The sequence below is a fragment of the Phyllobates terribilis genome, unplaced genomic scaffold (genome assembly GCF_046119375.1).
Source record: "Phyllobates terribilis strain yellow unplaced genomic scaffold, ASM4611937v1 Scaffold_1__5_contigs__length_1240528914, whole genome shotgun sequence".
NCBI lineage: Eukaryota > Metazoa > Chordata > Amphibia > Anura > Dendrobatidae > Phyllobates > Phyllobates terribilis.
In genome coordinates this window covers 363,989,615-364,011,925 of record NW_027362761.1, presented here as the reverse complement: position 1 = coordinate 364,011,925, position 22,311 = coordinate 363,989,615, and the positions used below count along the sequence as shown (strand labels likewise).

General features: G+C 45.9%; 1 protein-coding gene across 13 annotated transcripts in view; it reads right to left on the bottom strand.

Annotated features, from left to right (window-relative positions):
• ATXN2 (ataxin 2) overlaps positions 1 to 22,311 on the bottom strand; it is a 92,103-nt gene that overhangs the window by 57,514 nt on the left and 12,278 nt on the right. For all 13 annotated transcript variants that reach the window (XM_073676337.1, XM_073676328.1, XM_073676329.1 and 10 more), the window contains exons 2-3: positions 18,104 to 18,137; positions 4,303 to 4,362 (exon numbers count right to left, since the gene is read on the bottom strand). In XM_073676337.1, the coding sequence (XP_073532438.1) occupies positions 4,303 to 4,335 (33 nt within the window). In that variant the 5' untranslated portion in view covers positions 4,336 to 4,362; positions 18,104 to 18,137. The remainder of the gene's footprint in view (positions 1 to 4,302; positions 4,363 to 18,103; positions 18,138 to 22,311) is intronic.

Genomic DNA, 22,311 nt, shown 5'->3' with positions numbered 1-22,311 from the left:
CTTCCTCCCTACTCCTGCACTACAGGGTTCCCCCTTCCTCGGTGTTCCCTCCCCCCACTCCAGCCAAGTACAGGGACTGTCGTACTCTACTTGGAGCATATCGGTCGCCCTGCCCCCCGGAAATGTGGTGTAATGCATGCAGGTGTCAGGGTCCTGATCCACACTCCATCCTTACCCAAGAGTGAGATATCGCACATCTGGATGAGATGCAATACCTCTGTAGCAACCGAGATACATACATACATAGATACACACACACACACACACACACACACTTTTTGCCTAAAATACAAAAGGAAGTGTGTCATCTTTAACTCTAGGCCTTTTAGAGTCTTCAACTTGCTTTAATTACGAACAGTAATTTTGACCAGGGGTGCCCAAACTTTTACATGCCACTGTAAAACTATTATACATGGCGACTTAAAGCACCACTTCTGAGGGTTTTTTTGTTGTTTTTTTATTGCAGCGCTGGAATAGTACTGGTAATGTAAGATCCCTCCACCTAGTCTTAGGTTAAGCAGAAACGCTGTGAAAATGCTTGTTAATAGGCCTGCCAGCTACAGCTATGGTAATCCGGATGTGCTGTGCACATGATGCGGAAATTTCCGCTCCAGATTACCGTTGCGGTTAAAACTGCAGCATGAGCATTTCTTGCACGATCCCGCCGCGAATTCGCGCCCATTGACTTCCATTGAACCGCAGCAAGACCGCAGGTACATCTATACCTGTAGATTTGCTGCGTTTCAATTAAAGCCAATGGCCGCAAATTCGCAGCGAAAACGCAGTGCCGGTGGTACCCGGGTTGGGAGAGGAGGACTACAACTCCTCCCATCCGACTGCCGCCCCCGCTGATAACAGCAAGAGCGGCATGGATGGGAGGAGCAGTAGTCTGCTCTGCTCAGACTGCGGTAAAAAAAAAAAAAACACACACACACACACACACACACACACACACACACACACCTGTCCGGCGGCCGCAGGTGTCCTCCAGCCGACGGTACATTGTGGGAGCACTCGCTCCTACAGGGTACTGAGCTGCCACAGTGGTTAGCTCACTGGGGCTCATCAGATTTTGAACCCCAGTGACCTCCTGCAGCAATGTATACTGACAGGAGTGATTTTACACTTCTGTCAGTATACATTGCTGTCTTCTACAGCAGTGACATCAGTGATGGCTGATGTCACTGCTGTAGAAGTGACTCGGATCGTCGTGGGACAATCGCGGGACGTGGACTATCAGGTGAGAGATATGGTTGTGTGTTTTTTTTTTTTTTACTTTTTTTTTTTTCAACAGATCGATGGCTTCGCGGACCCATGCAATAAATAAAAAAAAAAAATTTTAAAACTTTTTTATTTCATTAAAATACTTTATTCTGGCTGTGTATTTATTGAAAAAGTGGCGACCATTTTACTACGCAGTTAGTAATGGGGGCGTCTTATAGACACTCTCCATTACTAACCTGGGCTTCACGTCAGCCGCCAATACAAGGCTGGCGTGAATCCCAACCCCATTACCCCACTCGCCACCGCTACAGGGCAGTGGGAAGAGCGAGGCTAAAAGCCAGATTTGGCGCATCTTATGAATGTGCCATTTCTGGGACTGCTGAGGGGTGATATTAATAGCTGCGGAGGGGGCTAGTATCCATGGTCCCTTCCCTGGCTATTAATATAAGCTCCCAGCTGTCTAGTTTAGCCTTTGCTGGTTAGATTTTATAGGGGGACCCTATGCCAATTGTTTTTCTGGGGTCCCCCTGTAATCTAGCCAGTAAAGGCTAAACAACAGCTGTAGGCTGATATTAATATCCAGGGAACATTGTTGGCTAATGGACTCTTCCCCGGCTACTAATATCAGCCCCCAGCGGTCGGCTTTCCCTCTGATGGTTATGAAAATGACGGGGGAACCCACGCCATTTATTTAATTAATTTTTAGGCTCTGTGCCCACGATACGGACGTAGCAGCGCTTTGGATGCATATTTTTTGCTGCGTCCAAAATGTTGCATTCTATTGAACGCAGGCAAATCCACATGTGTTCACTGAACCATGCGAATTTACCGCATTCAATACTTTCTAGTGGTCTGGATGCTGTAGGTTTGACGCTGTATAAACACGCAGAATCAAACCTGCAGCGTCTTCTGACTGTGGCCACATACCCAAACTCACCCGCAGCATGTCAATTTCTGTAGCGGACACGCTAGTCTCCGCTGCAGATTTTGACCGATTGAAGAGTCATTATATATCATGTGGATTCACATGTACCGACAACAAAAGTGCATTAGAACACTGTGTTTTGGATGCAACAAAAGTTTGCTGCGTCCAAAGCGCTGCTGAGTGCTGATCGGGTGGACGTAGCGGCTAACGAACCAGCTGTGAGCTGCTATTTACGGCCTGGGACCATGTTTGCAAATGGCACCTTCCCAGGCTAAAAATATCAGCTCACAGCGGAAGCATAAATTACGTGAATAGAAATGCTAATGAAGATTGGGTGAATAGGACTAGCTGACCCCTAGCTCTTTTGTTTGGTGAGGACAAGGTGTCAATCAGACCTTTTCATGACCAAACCTAATTTAAGTAAAGAGTTAAACACACAGAGTAAACACTTTATTTGAAATACAACAGACATTATTTAATCATTTAAATTAACCAATATACTCACCCCAATACTGACGGTAATCCAAGGGTTTAAGCAATGTCCCACCAAATAACTTTAATTAGTTCCAAAAAGCATTCATTGATGTACAAAAACGCATCAAAAACGCCCAGCGTTTTTCCTGTCAAGGACATGCAGAAACGCTCAGGAAATTTCTGCTTCAAATCATGATCGTGCGCACATAGCCTTATACTTACCATTCACAGTCTTCTGCTGCTATCAGCCCTGCTCCAGTCGGTCTCCGAGGTCACTTTTCAATGTAAGTCTATGAGAGTCTCATTCTGGCTCTCATATACTTGCACCAAGAACTTGTGACGGTTGCTTCTAAGGCTGCGTGCCCACGATGCGTTTTTCATGCGTTTCCGCTGCGGAAAACGCATCAAAAACGCTTGGTAATCCGCACCCCATGGCCCCCAATGGCATTCCGCAATGTCAATGCACATGCTGCGGATTTTTCCGCAGCGTTTCTGCAGCGCTCATAAATCCGCAGCATGTTCATTAATTTTGCGGAAGCACAGCGGAATTGCCGCCATTGACTTGCATATAATCCGTGTCTGTACATTTGTACACGCGGATTATATGCGTTTCAATGTGCGGATGGTACCCAGTTCTGGAGGAGAGAAGACGCTCATCCAGACCAGGGTACCATTGTACCTGTAAAAAAAAGAATAAAATAAATAAAGTTTATATTCACCTGTCCGGCGGCTTCTCTCTGCTTGCCGGCAGCGCTCATCTTCCAGGACCTGAGATGACGTCGCGGTCATGTGACCGCAGGCTGTCTCGCGAGAGCCCGGCAACCAGGAAGAAGCCGGGACGAGCGCGACCGCACACGCGGCGGCATCGGAGGTAAGTATAGCTTTATTTTTTTTTATTTTTACGGTCACACTATATAAATCCACGCCGTTTGCATGGATTTATATAGTGTGACCTAGTTGTCAAGCACTTTCCAAGTGATGCTATCGCCTGGAAAGTGCTTGTCAGTCCGAATGCGGAAACACATGCGTTAACGCATGTGGATACGCATGTGAATCCGCATGTATTCTGCAGGAAAAACGCATGCACAATCTGCATGCGTTTTTTTCTGCCAGGGAGATGCAGAAATTTTCTGCATCGTGGGCACATAGCCTAACTTGCAGTCAAATCAGAAGTTGCGGTCACAAGACCGGAGGAGCATTAGGACGAGCCGAAGACAGCAGGTGGTAAGTAGAGTACTAGGGGCAGGGAACTTAGATTAGTAGCACCACTCCAGGGCTGCAATAAAAAAAAAAAAAAAAAAAAAAAAGAAAGCTGGAGTGATGAATTAAGATAACACCACACCTATCAGACATTTATGACTTATTCTATAAATGTCCCATGTATCTACAGTTACATAGAGAATTTTTGTACTGTTACATATTGATTTTGAGTGACAGCTGTAGTCCATAAGATTACATTACACAATGTATTCCTTTGGACTGCAGCTGTAGCACTAAAGTCAGTCAGTAGCACAAGTTTCCACATAGCTCAGTCTTAATGTCAGAGATCCCTTTAAATATAAGCTGAAATATACACATCGCATTTGAAACCTCAAAATGGACTAGTAAATTATGTAATGCTTCCATCAGCTAGCTAATGTCATGAAGAACAAGGCAGAATCAATGCAGAATGAGCTTACCACAACTGAAGTAAGAATGTGGACCATTCGCATGTTTGCATAGATTCCATCAAAGGAGATCTGAAAAGAAGTTACAAAACATATCAAATGAAGGTACTATTTAAGCATTATATTATGTGTTCCTGAAAACGCTGGGGTGTGTATCTGCTGTAGTTACAGTCTAAACACACAATTTGGCTAATATCATACAGCTAGTGTCAGATACATGCTGCTCGCGGATCGGGAAAGACTACAGATTCCGGCCTAGCATAATACAGTTGCATTGAGTGTGGTGGAAACAGTCTAGTCGGATTCTGGCCGTGAGCATGCATATCGCATACTTGCAGTCATGTGATTGCCATTCCTGGCATGGACACCAGAGAGTCCTCACAGCCCGCAGTGCATGTGATGTGAGGACTCAAGTCTACAGTCAGAGTGACTGCAGACTTGTCGTTTTAGAATGGAGAACCCCTTTAAGGAAAATGCACTCTAAAATTTGTATTTTATGGTACATATAGGGATTTACGGAAACCAACATGTCAGAAAAGCAGAGCGGTACTCTTCACGAGGACCCATCACTTCTGAGAAAAACACAAAACAGGGCAGATGATGAAGGATATGAAATCAGAAGATTTCCTGCATTATAACAGCAACATGTTTTACTTTCATTTTACCAAAGTGAGCTCAAAATCTGGAGAGATTCCAACTGTGCGTGCCTGGTGGTGGTGGGCGGGATAGGGCTTTATATCAGATGTTTAATAGGACATTTCTTTATATTATGCAGCTCAGACAAAGGAAGATACAGTTGCTTCTAAAGAGTTAACCTGCAAAAGGAAAACATGGCTACTTCTGAAGGTTTAATCAGCCAGAAGGGGCGATGGCAGCTTAGAAAGGATTTATCTTAGGCACCCTTCACACATCCGTGTATGCAGTACGTGTGACATCCTTTTTTTCACGGATGCCACCATTGTAACTTGTGCGGTTATGCACATGTACGTTTTTACACAGATCGTGTGTCCATTTAAATCACACATGGTGATTTCTTGGACCAGCGGTGGACACCGCGTCCCTCACTCTGCATGTAGTTATATGCACATCTCTAGACCCAGTGTGGAGAGCCCATGAGGTGTCTCTTTTTCCATCCCAGACATATCCATATCTTGCAGTCTCCACATACTGATGTAGGTCTTGCCGACCTAAAACCTCTAATGACTGTGCTGAAACGGCTATTAAATACCAAATAAAATTCAACGTCTTCATGTGCCCAATTTTGCTTTAGTACTATTGGTTTTGGACCCTACTGGTGCACCGGTTTTCATTTGATACATGTAAAATCACACAGACATGACAGTTTTTACTGGCAGCAAGGATGACAACGGCCAAATCTATAGGTCCGTGTAAAACATGCACAGCACACGGATCACATCCATGTGCTGTACGTGTTTGAGGCTGCGTTCACACATTGCGTATTTCCCTGCGTTTTTTTTACGCAGCGTATTTTCCTACTTTTTTTACCTGCGTTTTTTTAAGCAGGTAAAAAAAGCACCTCCATTCACACATTGCGTAAAAAAGCGCAGTAAAAAACGCAGTGTGAAAATGAAGGGTGACATGTGTAATGTCACACTTCATTTCAGTGTGACATGTGTACTGTCTGTGTCTCCTGTGTGTCTATGTGTCGTGTGTGTGTCCCTAGCAGTGTATTGTACAGACTATGGATACTCACCTACCTGATGGATGAGAGACGCGTCTGCTCTGTCCCGCGCTTGCAGCATCTGCCGTGAAGCGATCAGCAGACTGTCACGTGACCGGCTTGTAATCAGCTGACCGGCCGGTTACAAGCCGGTTAGCTAACAGCTGATCGGCTCACCGGCAGATGCTGGAGGCGCGGGATTGGAGCGGACCGGACCGGACGCCTCTCCCCTGATATCAGGTAGGTGAGTATCCATCCTGCGCCTCCGTAAAAAAGCGATGGAATTAAGCAGTGTGTGAACACCGCTGCGTAATTCCATTGCTTATAATGGGCACAATAGGGAGTAAGCGCAGGACGCAGCTGCATAAAGAATTGACATGCCAATTCTTTACGCAGCTGCGTTTTCCCGCTGCATAAAAATCACACAGTGTCTGAACGGTAAAGTGAATTTCCCATTCACATTGCTGGCAGACACAAAGCACATAGCGTATTTTCAAAAAGCGCGCAAAAAAGCATGCGAAAATAGGCAATGTGTGAACGCAGCCTAACATTGCAAAGTATAGGAGAAGCTTCGTAATTTACTTTTCTTTTGCCATACTGGAAAAACACTGATGAATAAGAAAAAAAAGCCACTTTTTTCCAATACTGGTTTTATTCCAACATGTGAAGGGGGCCTAAGGGTCTGTTTACACAGACCAACATGATATGGTCACTTGAATGCCTGTTCACACAGTGCGCATTGTTTGCTTTGCTCTGCCTGTGTAATCTATACCAAATCACTCAGGTGCACATAGGTTGCCATGGTTCTCTCCCCTGGGAGTCCTGTTTACACAAGATGATGCACCACCGAAAATAGTCTTAGGCTATGTGCCCACGATGCAGAAATGCTGCAGATTTTTTCCGCTTCTCCCTGGCAGGAAAAACACATGAGGATTTTACATGCGTTTTTCCTGCCAGGTAGAAGCGTTTGTCAAGCGTTTTTGCATGCATTTCTGCATACAGGTTATCAAGCGCTTTCCAAGCGATTTTAGCATCACTTGGAAAAGTGCTTGACAACTTGTTCACACTATATAATTCCATGCAACCGGCATGGATTTATAGTAATGTGACCAAGTTTTTTTGTTTGTTTTTTTTTTAACTAAAAGAATAAGAATGGTAAAAAATAATAATAATAATAAAAAAAAAAAGATTATACTCACCTTCCGATGTCCTCCCGGTGTTTTCTCTGCTGCATCCGGTGTCTTGGACGGCTCGCGGTGGTGTGAAGGACCTGCGGGGACGTCACTGAGTCATGTGACAGGTCACATGACTCAATGACGTCATGGCAGGTCCTTCACAACACCGCGACCCATACAGCAGACCAGACGGAGGGGAGAAAACACCAGGAGGACATCGGAAGGTAAGTATAATCTTTATTTTTTATTTTAAACTCTTTTTCTTTTACAGTTTCTATGGTACCCAGGTCTGGATGAGAGTCTCCTATTCTCCAGACCTGGGTACCATCCGCACACTGAACCGTGTGATATCCGCTTGTGCAGATGCAGTGATGTGGATGTCACGCGGTCCAATGCAAGTCAATGGCGGCGATTACGCTACGTGTCCGCAAAATTAATGGACATGCTATGGATTTTTCCGCAATGATAATCCACAGCGGATTATCATTGGGGACCATGGGGCATGTATTACCAAGCGTTTTCGCTGCAGAAATTCCACAGCAAAAACGCATAGTGGGCACGCAGCCTTATGCGGCATAAAAGATCAGATCATGTCACCCGAAGAACAAGCATTTTGCCCATTCACGGAGTGTTCGGCAGCCTGTTTACACAGCAAGATGATACAACGAGCATTATCTTGCAGTGTAAATGTATTTAGTTAGAGACTTAAAGGGCAAATAGAGCCTACAACAGACACTTAAGAGCTGGGAGAGGATTTACCCATGAAACTTTCTTCCACTTCATATTAAACAGGAATAAAGCTTACATGGCTTCATGTAACCAAGAGAAAAGCAGCACAGATCTCCCCTGTACTTACATGCTACACATTCAGTGTCCCCACACAGTGGTAACTATCAGCAGAGATGCAGACAGTCTCACACAGCCATCAAGATAGTGAGACGTTGGAGAGCTCACTTCTGCCTCACTAACTTAAAAAGGGCCAGAAAAAGCTTTCCAACTAGTGAATGTTTTATACAGAAAATGTAATTCAAAAATACATACAATTTAACCCAGTGACCATTATCCGTAATAATGATTCCCTTTAATAAAAAGGAGGCCAAATCTCCAAACACTAACAGCAGATTTGGAGCCATGCACAAGCCATGCACATTCCTCACTTTTAAAGCAACAATACAGACTTTGTGCTCAGATCAGAGATCCCATAGCTGCTGCTTATTCAATGACAAAGAGACTCTTTAGAGAATATTTTTCATTTATAATGGGGTTAAAATCCATAGCATACACAAGAGGAATATGAGCGGAGAACTGTATTCAGTATTAGTTCAAATATATCCAGGAATTCACTTTTCCGCAAACTACATCCTCAGTAACATGGAGAGGAAACTCACTCACACTGGAGAGTTTTTTTTTCTCTAGACAATTGTTCTTAGAAATGTTTCTAATGAAAAAAATAAATAATAAAAATTGTACATCTGGCAGCAGTGGTGACCTACAACAGGGGTACAAGACCACAAATGGTCCCGGTTAACGTCCTACACTAGTTTTACAATTCTAGAGAACGTTGTGCTGTTTTGCATTACTTGCAGTATCAGTAAATGCTGATCCCAGTGGTCTGCCACATGAACGCTGGGCCACAGATTGGCAGACGTGCAGCCAGAGCATTGGTGCATCATCGCTGACAGCTTAGAAACACACTGATTAATACTACACGTCTTGAAAAGTATGTATACCAAAAAAGAGGGACCCAGTAAAAACTTTAAGATGTCTTGACACCCTGGCTTGATAGCCCAAATTTAGCTCCCTTGATCCCAACGTGGTTAAATAGGTTGTCCACTAGTATAGAGAATGCCCCAATGTATTTAAATGGTGGAAATAAGTTCCGGAACTTGACCCGACATCAGCAGATGTCAGAGCCGGCTGCAGCCGGGGTCACGTGATGCCTGGTGAGCGGTCAGCGATAGCGCCACTCACAGGCAAGACTCACACCAGAAGGTATTTATGAAAAAAAAATAAATTATTTCCACCATTTAAATACATTGGGGCATTCTCTATAGTAGTGGACAACCTTTTTAAGGATACTACTTAGTGTGATTTGAAAAGGCCTATTAGTGCAGACGCCGACTCTGTGGCTCTCTACTGTAATACTCCACCCAAGATGTGCTGGGGACAATATAAGCACTCTTCTGATTTGTATCCTGCCTTTTTCCATATTGATTATTCACTTTTTGAAGGATGGACGCAATTGTAGACTTGTGAATGCAGTGGTTTAACAGTATTGTTCTGTGGGACTGGCACTCTTGCCTTGTTCATAAGCAGTTTATGGACATTGGGTTGGGTTTGTGTAGGGTCCAACTGCTGGTAATATAACTTTCTAAAATGTTTAATAAAATTTCACAGCATCTGTGCTAAATCATGAAAAAACAAATAGCTGAGCAGTGCTCCAACCCCCACCCCCGACAACAGATTTAAGCACAATATACAGTTTGTTAAATCAATGATCCCTTGTTTGCATTCAAATATTAGCTTATAGAGATGAGCGAATCCACTGTGTGTTGATTTTCATAAAACTTGCAGGTTCCCCACAAATTCAAACAATTTACAATGAGATTGCCATTTTACATATCTCCAAAGATTGCATCAGCCAGAAGGCACATATGAGCTCAGGTGCCGATTCCCCATAAACCCATCACATGGTATAGCACAACCAATCAGGAGGGACTATCAGAGCCACTATAAAAAGTTGACATAGGACCAGCTAGGGTGTTACAAGCTATATAGAGGGGACGTAAGAGTGCACAGCTCAGCATCAGACGTAGGAAGAGAAAGGACAAAAACACTGGACAAGTGCTCCAGTGTGCTGTACAACTGCAGCACCGAAGATAGAAATCACAGCCAAGAATGTGGGAGCCACAAGTAGCGGCCCCTTCATCGCCACCAGCCATCCAGGCAGTAGTAGTACCAAAAGGTGGTCACATTTTTTTTTTTGCCTAGGGGCACTAGAATGATGTATGAATTTTGGATGTGCGGTCCATGTCTTTCTCTACAGCTATGGTATATTGTAAGTTACAATTTGCCTCCTTTGTTTTTGGCAAACATATTAGTGGAAAAAAAAAATAAAAAAATCGGAGTGCATAATGTCAGTCACAGAAGAATGATGCTACCTCTGATAGTGACACTGTTCGGTTGAGTCAGTGTTCTGCACAGTCCACCTCCACCATAAGGTAATCTTTTACATTACAGGCTTAATTCTGTTAATGACACCTGTCTGTTCTGTCCCTTAATGCCCTAACTCATAGCACTCTGGAGGATAAGGAAGATATTTGAAAACTAATTCCAGTTGACTTATGATGAACTGTCAGTCTTTGTACTCGGATGCTATGAATCCAATCGTGGAGGACACAATTCAAACGCCTAACTGCCTTGGTCAGCCAGGGTGGTAAGGGTACTGAATCAGGTCAAATCTAAAGGTGGGAGAGCACAGCACACTGAGGGAACTGAGGCCAGCGCAGTACACTCAGGCAACTGTCAGCAGTCATGGAGGATGATGACTGTGTCGTGGACAAGACCAGAGAAACAGATCAAAGTGCCATAAAGCGGATATCATTGCATAGCCCAAAAATAGTGGAGCCGACATCTAGCCTAAAGAAATTCCAGGAGACAAATCTGCTTCTCCTATCAGCTCAGGAGTAGTTGATGCCAGGACTGCTGCTGGTGGAGGAAGTTGACAACGCTTGAAAGCTCTGGTGGTGGCATGTCCTATGTGAAGGCATACCTGGTGCATGCATTCTTTTCCACTTTGCCGAAAGACCAATCTATTGCAGAGTGCAGACTGAAAATAAGCCAAGGACATCCCGGCACAAATTGACTAGGAAGCATGGCACTCCATTCCATCAGCATATGAAGCAGTATCACCTGCTCTGGTAGCAAAATAAAATTGACCAGCAATGTGAGCAAGGTTCAAGCAGATCTTCTTTTGATCATCTTTCCAGTAACCAGGGTACATCCTCAAGTAGTGCCTGGTGGCTATCACCATCATCCTCCTCTATGGCTTTTAGTATTCTTCCTCCTTTGCACCGTCAGTTAGCCATAAGTGTACATGTGTTTGAAAACACAACTCCAGCATGTCCAAAGTTCACCACAATCGATGACCAGGTTGTACTGCCTTTTGTGTAATTATAGAGTGCAATCAGCTTGATGGAAGATACCTAGATGCTACCATTTCATGAAGAAAGCAGTGTCTCCATTTTTAGGAATCTACTGGGAAGAATTTCCCCGGTAGGACCCTGCTCAGAATTTTTCTCAAACAAGAATTTATGGGCTTCCATGACTACAATATTTTAAGCCAAATTGTCATTTTCTGTAAAAATTTGTATGTTTTTCACTTTTTTTGATTGGTGTGAATATTTACAATAGAACACTGTGCAGGATTGAGCTGCTGTTATTAAAGACTGCTGTGTTATTTCTCATGACTAAGTCTAATCACACATCATTATGAGTGTTTGAGTGTTACCATCCCCGAGAAATGGACCGCACTTAGGTGCCAGCCTAGTTGCTCGTTTTTTTTTCTCAATTAAGCATGTGCCTGAACTTTTTTTCTATCCATTGACTGTTAATAAATAATAATCCTTTTATTTATATAGCGCCAACATATTCTGCAGAGCTTTACAATTCAGACTCTTGACAATTTATCAGCTAAAAAGAGTAGTTACTTACCAGTAACGAAATTTCTCGGAACCCATGACGGCACCACGGAGAGAGGGGATCCGCCCTTCAAGGACAGGAAACCTACAGATAAAAAGGGCGGTACCTCTCTCCCGCATCAGTTGGTTTACAGAGCACAGAGAGGACCGCCAGGTTAGTAACACCAAATATGGCATTTTTATTTATATTATATATGTATTTTTTTTTTCCAGGTACACCCTGTGACTAAACAAACAGGTAGTAACGATTGTGCACACCCATGTGTAAGAAAAAAGGGGAGGGAATGTACGGGTGCCGTCATGGGTTCCGAGAAATTTCGTTACCGGTAAGTAACTACTCTCTTTCCCCATGATGGCACCACGGAGAGATTGCAGAGCAGTGAAGATTAGGGAGGGACCACCGCTTCCAGAACCCTTCTGCCAAAGGTAAGATCTGAAGACGATGTTAGATCCAGCCGGTAGTGTTTAAAGAACGTGGAGGGAGAAGACCAGGTCGCCGCTCTACATATCTGTTCGATTGAAGCTCCGGCCTTCTCCGCCCAGGAGGCTGCCACTGCCCTCGTCGAGTGAGCCCCTAGGCCCACTGGCGCTGTTTCCCCGCTTGAGGAATAAGCCAGGGAAATGGCTTCCCTTATCCACCTTGCCAAGGTTCCTTTGGAAGCTTTGTCCCTTCCGAGATCCCTGGAAGCACACAAAAAGAGCCCTGTCCTTCCTACACTCCCGTGTGGCCTCTAAATATTGCATAATGCACCTCCTGACGTCCAAGGTGTGAAGGGCCTCTTCCCCCTTGTTTTTTGGGGCTGCGCAGAAGGAAGGGAGGGTGACCTCCTGTGACCTGTGAAAAAGGGATCCCACCTAAGGAAGGTACGCAGGGTCGGTCCTAAGTGTCACTCTGTCGTCTAGAATCTGCGTAAAGGGGGGTCCTGCAGATAGTGCTTGGATGTCACTAATGCGGCGAGCCGAGGTGAGGGCTACCAGAAGGGATGTTTTAAGGGACAAGATTTTTAGGGACGCTTCCCCTAGAGGTTCAAAGGGGCCTCTGGTCAGGGCTGAAAGAACAAGATTTAAATCCCACGGAGGAGCCTTCCGGGAGGGGATGGGCCTGGATCTATGAGATGCCCTGATGAACCTGGAGACCCATCTATCCCTTGCCAGGTTGCAGTTATACAGGGCTCCCAGAGCTGCCACCTGAACCTACAAAGTGCTCGCGGCCAACCCCAGCTCCAACTCCCTCTGAAGGAACTCCAGGATGGTAAACACGGGGGCCTCCCCCACTATATCCGTACCTGCAAAGGAAAGGAATTTCTTCCAAGTTTTCCCGTAGAGCCTAGCAGTTCCAGGTTTTCTACTCGGCAGCAAGGTAGAGATTAGATTGGGGGAAAACCCTTTATCCCTCAAGAGTGACCTCTCAAATTCCAAGCTGTCAAGTGCAGGTTTGTTACCTGCGGGTGGAGTACTGGACCCTGAGACAGCAGGTCCGGAACTTCCGGAAGGACCCAGGGGTCGGAGACAGACATGATCCTCCGCCAAGAAAACCAAGGCCTTCTTGGCCAGAAGGGGGCGATCAGGATCGCATTCGCCTCGTCTTCCCTGATCTTCTTCAGAACTGCCGGAATGAGAACAATCGGAGGAAAGGCATATACTAGCTGGTGGTCCCATGGGCTCAAGAAAGAGTCTAGTGCTACTGGGTTCCCCCTGGGGTCGATGGAGCAAAATGTGTCCACCTTTTTGTTTTTCCAGTTGGCGAATAGGTCTATACATGGGATTCCCCAAGCCCTCGTGATCTTTTTGAACACTAGCTGGTTCAGCTCCCATTCGCCCTGTCTCAACAGGGTCCGGCTTAGGAAGTCCGCCGTGACGTTCATTGACCCTTTTATGTGCAGAGCTGATAAGGACTCTAGATTCTTCTCTGCTAGGTGGAGGATGGAGCTTGATGCCTGAAGAAGGGAGATGGACCGGGTACCCCCCTGGTGATTTAGATATGCCACCACTACTCGGTTGTCCGAGAACACTCTCACGTGGTGACCTTTTAGCACGTTTAGAAATTCCAAGAGGCCATACTTCACCGCCAGAAGTGCTTTCATGTTGGAGGAAGAACCTTCCACCCCTTTTGCCCAGACCCCCTGAGCCACTCGGTCGTCTAGATGAGCCCCCCACCCCCTGGGGCTTGCATCTGTCGTCAGAATCTGGGGTGTCGGTATTGTCCATGGGACGCCCCAGCCTAGATTTTCTTCCTTTGTCCACCATGTTAGGGAAAGTAAAGTTTTTGAGGATAAGGTCAGTCGACCGTCTAAGTGCCCTCTTAGAGATTTTTCCGCCCCCAAAATCTCCCATTGTAAGACCCTGGTGTGCAACGGAGCCCAGCGGACACCCGGGATGCAGGCAGTCATAGAACCTAGGAGGGACATTGCTCCCCTTAGTGTCATAACCGGATGCTTTCCCACATAGGACACACGGGCTATCATATTTTGGACTTTCTCTTCCGGAAGACGGCATTCCTGACTCCTTGAATCTAACAGGATACCTAAGTATTCCTGTAGCTGAACTGGCTCCAATCTGGATTTTTTTAGATTTAGAAGCCATCCCAAACTCGTCAAAGAATCCATTACTACTGCTAGCTGGTCTTTGCAGTGGATGAACGAGCTGCCTATAACCAGTAGATCGTCCACGTATGGGACTATCAGGATGTTCCTCTCCATCAGATGAGCCATGACTTCCGACACCACTTTCGTGAAGACTCTGGGGGCTATTGCTAACCCGAAGGGAAGAGCCGCATACTGGAAGTGTCTGATAGTGCCCCTTATTGGTATAGCTACCCTCAGGAATTTCTGGTAGTCCCTGTGAATGGGGACATGATAGTAGGCGTCTTTTAGGTCTAAGACCGTCATGAAACAGCCTGGAAACAGTAATTTCACACAAGTTTTTATTGACTCCATCTTGAAAGGTTGTATATTCAAGAACTTGTTTAATTTCTTCAGGTTCACGATAGTCCTGAGTGTACCGTCCGGTTTTCTCCTGAGGAAAAGGGGGGAGTAAAAACCCTCGCCTGCCTCCTGAGCTGGGACCTCCTGCAGGACCGCTCTGTCCACTAGGTCTAGGACTTCCTGTTCTAGAGCCAACTGCTCTACCACTGAGGACCTTACGGGGGTTACTGTGAAATTTCCTCGGGGAGTGGAGAGGAACTGGAGTTTTAGCCCAGATTTTATCAGGCCCAAAATCCAGCCCACATTTGAAATCTTTTCCCAGGCTGGGAGGAAATGTAGCAGTCTTCCCCCCACCTGGGGCTGCGTTTCATTGGGCGGGCTTCTTGCTGTCACTAAGGGGCCTGTTGAACATAAACCCCTTGGCCTTCCTCTGTTTCCTATCTTCCCACCTATCTTGATCTTTGGGGGGCCTCCTTCGCATGAATTTTTTGCTCCGAAAACCCTTCCTGAATGATGAACCGGAGAGGACCGGAAATCGTTTTTTGTCATCCCCGGCTTTATCCAGGATGTCATCCAGGGTAGATCCGAACAAAAATTCCCCTTCACACGGGATGGAGCACAGTTTGGATTTTGTCTGGAGGTCGCCTGGCCAGCATTTGAGCCATAGGGCCCGTCTAGCTGCATTTGAAAAACTCCCTGCTCTGGCTGCCAGTCTGACGGAGTCGGCTGAGGCGTCTGCCAGAAAAGCCGCTGCGCCTTTCATAACAGGGATGGTCCCTATAATATCCTCCCTTGAAGCCTTGTCTTTTAGCTGAGATTCCAGCTGGTCCAGCCAAACCATCAAGGATCTGGCTGTACAAGTGGCTGCCACTGCAGGTTTTAACCCTCCCCCTGCCGCTTCCCAGGCTCCTTTCAGAAAGGAGTCCGCTTTTTTGTCCATAGGGTCTTTGAGTACCCCCATGTCTTCAAACGGCAGGGCATATTTTTTAGAAGCTTTTGCTATCGCCACATCAATTTTTGGCGCTTTATTCCAGAAAGAGCATACAGGGTCCTCAAAGGGGTATTTCCTTTTTGGGGCAAACAACTCTTTCCTCTCTGGTTTCTTCCATTCTCTCTTAATCAGATCGTGTACCTGATCATTAAGAGGGAAGGATCTCTTTCTTTTCTGACCTAAGCCACTGAACATTATCTCTTGGATGGACTTTTTGGGATGAGGATCTACAAACCCCATGGTGGACCTAACTGCTTTGATTAAGCTATCTGTTCCGTCTATAGGGAAACAGTTACGACCACCGTCCTCTGAAAATGAGGAAGCAGATGATGAACAGGATGATTCAGATACCACAACTTCCTCATCTGATTTACTAGACTGACTAAGGGGAAAGGTACCTAGTTTTTTTATGCTTCTTCCCCACCTTTTGGAGGGATTTAAAGGTATCTTCGACTTGCGATTTTATCAGGGATCTGAGCTCGGTAGCAAACTTAGGGGTCTCCTCACAGATGGTTTGCTCGATGCATGAGCTACATAGTCTCTTGCCATGTGGTGGGTAGATCCGCTGCGCAAAGTGCGCAGGCCCAGTGTTTAAACTTCCCCGTGCTCTTCCTTCCCTAGGAAGAAAAAAGAGAGGGGGGAGGGCCCAAGTTACAAGTGAACTTTCACGAAGATCACTTACCGCCCCGAAAGAGAGAAGAATACCGCATTCGAAGAGGAACCTGCTCTGGTAGCTGGGTCTTTCGCCAAGGCTGATGCCATGCCGGAATCTTTGCCACGCTGTGAAGACCTGCCGGACCGACTGCTTCCTCCGTCACCTCGAGTATGTTGACGCGGAGGGCCGCTGGAAGGTCCTTTCGTGCGTTTCCTCTGTGGCGATGGTGATGGAGATGGTGAGTGGGGGCGCAGGGACTGCACCTCCTGGGGCTCCTGGTCACTCATGCTGCTGGTTTCAACGTATGCCAGGAAGCATTTTCCCATTGCTTCCCTGGCTATTTAAGCTATGCAGGGGACCGCCCCCACCCCTTCCAACACCGATGCGGGGAGCGCCCCCCTCTGGCTAAAGCACCGCTGTGTCCTACATATTACCTTTCCAGCGCGCGCGTTTGAACTTGCCGCTCCCATAGGGACCTGCGGCCGCGTCACTTCCGGCGCGCGCGTGGGGGAGCGTCAGAGCGCGCGCACCCGCCCAAACGCCGAATCGCTATCCGGCAAGCATGCGGGGCGCGCGCTGCAGAAGGCCCAGGCCCTGACCCAGGGCTCAGGCCTATCTCAACCTGAGCCCCAGACCCCTATACTTACCGCCTGGGCCCGACGCCACAGGAGACCACGCTTGCTTCGCGTCTCCCTGCCACCCTAGAGGCCCGCTGACCCCAGCTGTGGCGCTTCAGGACACCGCACCAGCCGAGGCAGGGAACCCCCGCTGCCTGAGCCGGACTGGTCGGGCCTGGTAAGTAAAATCTTCTTTCTTCAGGATTTTTCATCTGTAGGTCCCATCAAGGACAGGAAACCAACTGATGCGGGAGAGAGGTGCCGCCCTTTTTATCTGTAAGTTTCCTATCCTTGAAGGGCGGATCCCCTCTCTCCGTGGTGCAGTCATGGGGAAAGAGAAAGAAGAAATCCTGAAGTACAAAGTATATCTTCCTAGCTTCATCCATGTCTCACAGGTCCCCAGACTTTAGTGGACGAGATGGATTGGTAAAATCTGAGAAAAATAAAACATGCTTTGAGACTAATGGACCCGAGAATGAAACTATATGGCTCAGTGAGCTGTCTTAGAAAAAGCACTAGGAGGTGTCACACGCACCCTTCCCCACATGGATGGAGAGTCGACAAGACCAGGAAGACAAGTCAGTGACACAAGAATAGATGTCATCATCAAGACGTAAACTCACGGGTGGCTCGGCTTTACGCTAGTCTCCGCAACAGAAATTTCCACAATATAATGTATAGGGTGCGGTAATTCCACATGTGTTTAATGAACACATGCAGATTTGCATGCGTGATAGAATGCAGCGCTGTGGACACAGCTAAAATACGCTGCGTCCAAAGTGCTGCTATGACCTGATCGTGGGCACATAGCTTTAGGCCTCAAAAGGGTTCCATACAGTCCTTGGGGAGCTCCTTGTTACACATATACACTTATGTTCCAGGCTTTGCAGTATTGCAGTTCAATTTTTGATAAAATTTCAACAAAGCTGGTGAACTCGAATTTCAAAAGTTTCGCTCATCTCTATTAGTTTAATATATGTGACAAGTGGTTAATAGACACGGAATCTAAATATCAGAATTTATTATATGCATACATACACGCCATTTGCAGCAACCTTATCATAACTTACAGATTGAGGAGGTCCTTTTCCACTGCTTCTCCCTCTGTAAACAAAAAGAACCGGGTTAGTTTGAGAAAAGTGTGACAGATGTAGACAAATCACTAAGATATTGACCACTGGGCCTCGGCTCAACAAAAAGATATATTTACAAATTGGCATTTGGCATTTAATACCCCTAAAGTAAAAGGCTGCAACTAAAACTTAGCTTTTATTTATAAATCCTAATGATTATTTCCAAAATGCTTATTAAAAGAGTGTTTACCATTTTCACAAAGTGGTGCCCAAACCATTGCATAGTTGTAATACACTCCATGTACTCATCCTCCCCAGATCCAGTGCCACCTCTCTGCCGATGCTCACGTCTGTGTTTTGGCTGCAGTAGTGACATCAAGACTACATCAGCTGGTGCGGCTACAGCTAGTGTCATATACATACGTACTGAGGTTAGCGATCGGCTGCAGTGGTGACATCAAGACAACATCAGCGGTGCCGCTACAGTTTGTGTCATCCACATCAGCACTTAGCAATTGGCTGCAGCGATGATGTCAGCTGTAGTAGTGACTACCTCAGCAGCGGTGGGGAGCATGCGTTGATCCTACGTTATAAAATACACCATACTCCTCCAGAGTTGCAGGCCTGTTCAATGGGGCTAATTTGCGAATGTTTATCGTCTTTACCAAAGGGTTGTTTGCTCACAGGATTCTCAGGGGCTGGGGTGGGGTGAGGGGCAGGTCTTATAGTCTGCTCTGCATAATTACTCCATGAGCAACTACCCCTTAGTAAAGACCACAAAAATTAGCATATTGGGCTCACTAAATAAAAAGGCCCATATTTCTGGAGCTGTATAGAGGATTTAAAGAAAAGGCTGATTATTCAGGGGAGCATTAGGAATAAAATAAGGTGAAAAAACAGACACTTTTGAGCTGGCGATAGTGTTTTTAAGGAGGACCCATGTGATCAAGATGCACTGCCTGCTATCAGTGCTGCAGATCAGTTGGTCTGCACAGTGCGTCTATACTAAACAATAGCAGATTGCAGCTATAAGAGACTTGTGATACCATCAAGATGATCACAGACAGACAGCAACTTTTTTTCTTTTTTTACAAACACATTTGCTGCAGCTTTAACAGCTCTGCTGTACTGCAACACTGTCTGAGATGGAAGCTGAAGAACAGAGGAACCGGCAGAGGTGTCAGATATAACCACACACAGCTCGGCAGTGAGATCAGGAGACTATAATAAAATTCATATTGCAAAAGTCATAACCAGGTTGAGAATATGACCTTAACAATTTGTGGGTTTTGCCCTTTCAGTTAGATAGGAAAAAAGTTAAAGCGGTTGAGTACTCCTAGACATAATGAAAACATTTGGAAATCACCAAAGGGTGGCGTAATTATAAACCACCAAATGCCAATTTCTCCCCTTGAGAAAGCAGCTACGTGAAAAGTGCACCGGGGCAGCGAGGAGGGCATTTGTACGGTTATCAAAATACCTTTATGCTCAGGGGGCCTTTGCAAGTATTTGGACTGTGCTTTTGACTTTTTTGTATCTTATGATCTTGGTGTACACACTCAGGCCCCCACAGATTACTCCCATACCCTATGATTGGACTCTGCTATTACTTCCACTATTCAGGTTTCCTCCTCAATAGACCTTAATATCCTATCTGTTTGGTATTTTTCATTATTTCAATAAACATGTATCTTTTAATTGGCATTTGGTGGTTCAGTGAGATCAGGAGAGCAGAGAGCAGCCATCACACTGGTAACTCCCCTTCATGTATAATAAGCTCTGGGGCAGAGTTATCCTCCAGGCAGCGTCCTCCCCATAGCCTCCAAGAGGTCATTTATATAAAGTGATAAAAAATGATTTCTCAACAACAAGAAATCTGATATGAGGCATACAGGTAGGACTTTAAGCTGTCTATAACCGGTATGCCCATACTAATAATTTATAGGTCAAATGTGGTGTCAGATTCCCTTTAAAAAAAAACAGGGGGGCGGCTCAAAACTCATATGAACTGAAAGTGAATTAACATTGAAATCAACAGGAAGAATCAAGCATTTGTTTCATGACATTTTTATGGACTTTTTTGGGAGTGGACTTAAAAAAAAAAAAAGCCTCCATCTGCACAGTCTCTCTCTACTTATTGAAAACACATGCATATTCAGCAGAGTGTGTGTGTGTGTGTGTGTGTGTGTGTGTGTGTGTGTGTGTGTGTGTGTGTGTGTGTGTGCGTGTAAGGGAGGGTTCTGAGAGATGGCCGTCGGCCAACAGTTATCTAAAGCCCACCCTTCTCCCTTCATACACAGAGTATAGTTGGCTGAACCCACAAATTTCGACAGCTTTAACTACAAGTCTAATGTGTATGGGGGCCGCGTCCAATTTATTGCCGGGGGAAATCTCAATCCAACATGTCTGATTTCAGACTGTCAATCGTTTTATCTCCCGGAGATAACATGTCTGTTACGGATCCGGGTGGTGGAATCTCTGTGCTGTCATAAAAGGCGGGACCAGAGGGGCGTAACTAAGTGCCTACCCAGACCGACCCTGGCCACACGGCGGCTTAGTCGACTCCGTGAACCAATGAGGGACGGGGAAGGTGAACCAGGTGCCACTCTGGGACCGACCTTGTGTGGCGACTCCCACGGGACTGATGGCCGAAGCCAACAGGCACAGCAGATGAGCACGGCTGGTAGACAGGCAGGTGAAGCGGGTAGACAAGCAGGTGGGCACGGCGGGCACTGAAACCTAAGGGCTGGAGACCGTGTTAGCACACAAACAACCTTGCACAGGCACCTCCATTTTGGAGGTGCCTTATATAAGGGCAGTACTCCGGCCATTGGCCGGGGTCTCTTTAGGACGGCGTGCGGCCCCTTTAAGAGGGAGGGAGCGCACACGCCCTAAGTACAGTGCCCGGGGAACTGCACGTGATGCGCGCACCCCGGGCAGATGCAGCAGGGGAGCCGGAGGATGCCGGACAGAGACGGTGAGGGGATCGGCAGGAGACAGAGACGCTACAATGCCTTGGGATGGCTTTCTCAGAGTACAAGAGCTGCTGTGTATGAGAGTCGGCTGAGATCACTGCAAGCTGAACAACAGTGCAGCCGACAGCCATCTAATGTGTATAGGGGCTTAGCAAAACAACAAACCATTGACAAAAAGATTGTTCACTTTCTTCCCAGGACTAAAATGTAAACTACTAGTGATCTTGTAAATCTGTTTGCCAACCAGTAGCCAAATTGCAACTTACATGATGCTATGACAGGAACGAGATGTCAAGCCATGAAGGGAATTGCAGTTTTGCAACAACTGAGACAGGTTGGTGAACACTGTTGTAAACAATAGTATGAATATACTATGGAAGGACAATGAACTTTTCCATTTACATTTCCTAACACACTAATACATCAGTGCGTTACCAGAAACAGACAAGTAATGACTGACAGTCTGCTCTACTGATCTAGAATTTCTCATAATCTGTGTGCCCATATAGACTGCTTAGGAAGTCTGATCCTACTGACAGATTCCCTTTAAATGTATGATTGCTGGAGATCAGAACAATGCTGTCCCTCACAGATCCCAAGACGAGGGGTTCCCTCTGTGAATGAAGCGGTGATGTACAAGCTAGACTACTGATCAGTTCAGTTCAATGGCATTGACTGATAGCTGTCCTGTCAGTCCCATACAAGTGGATGGAGCAGTGGTCAAGCATGTACCGCACCAGCTTCATTCACACAGGCATATTAGGGCACACAGTCTCAAGACAATGGGACCCCAATGGTCATATTTATCACCTATGCTATGAATAGGAAATAAATATTTTTAACTGGAAAAATGATTTCCAGGGACTCTGACTTAATGGCACCCCACCTCTATTGCGCACATGGCACAGTTCTGTGGCAGCTCAGTCCTGTTTACTTGAATGGCTCTAAGCAGAATGAGCGGCAGTACCAGGCAAACCCTATACAAAATGTACAGGGCTGAGGGCAGGTAGACAACTAATTAGCTGATCAGTGGGGGGTGCTGGGAGGCAGACCCCTACCAAGCCAGTATTTATGATAAATCTCATCCTAAAAATTGTCATTTCATTAAGAAAACAAGTATTTAGTAAAACAGACATGTCTAAGTGAGGCGACAGTTCCTCTTAGTAACGTAGAAATTGCATAATCATATTATAAATATTAAACAAATTAGAAACGTTTCTAAAAAAAAAA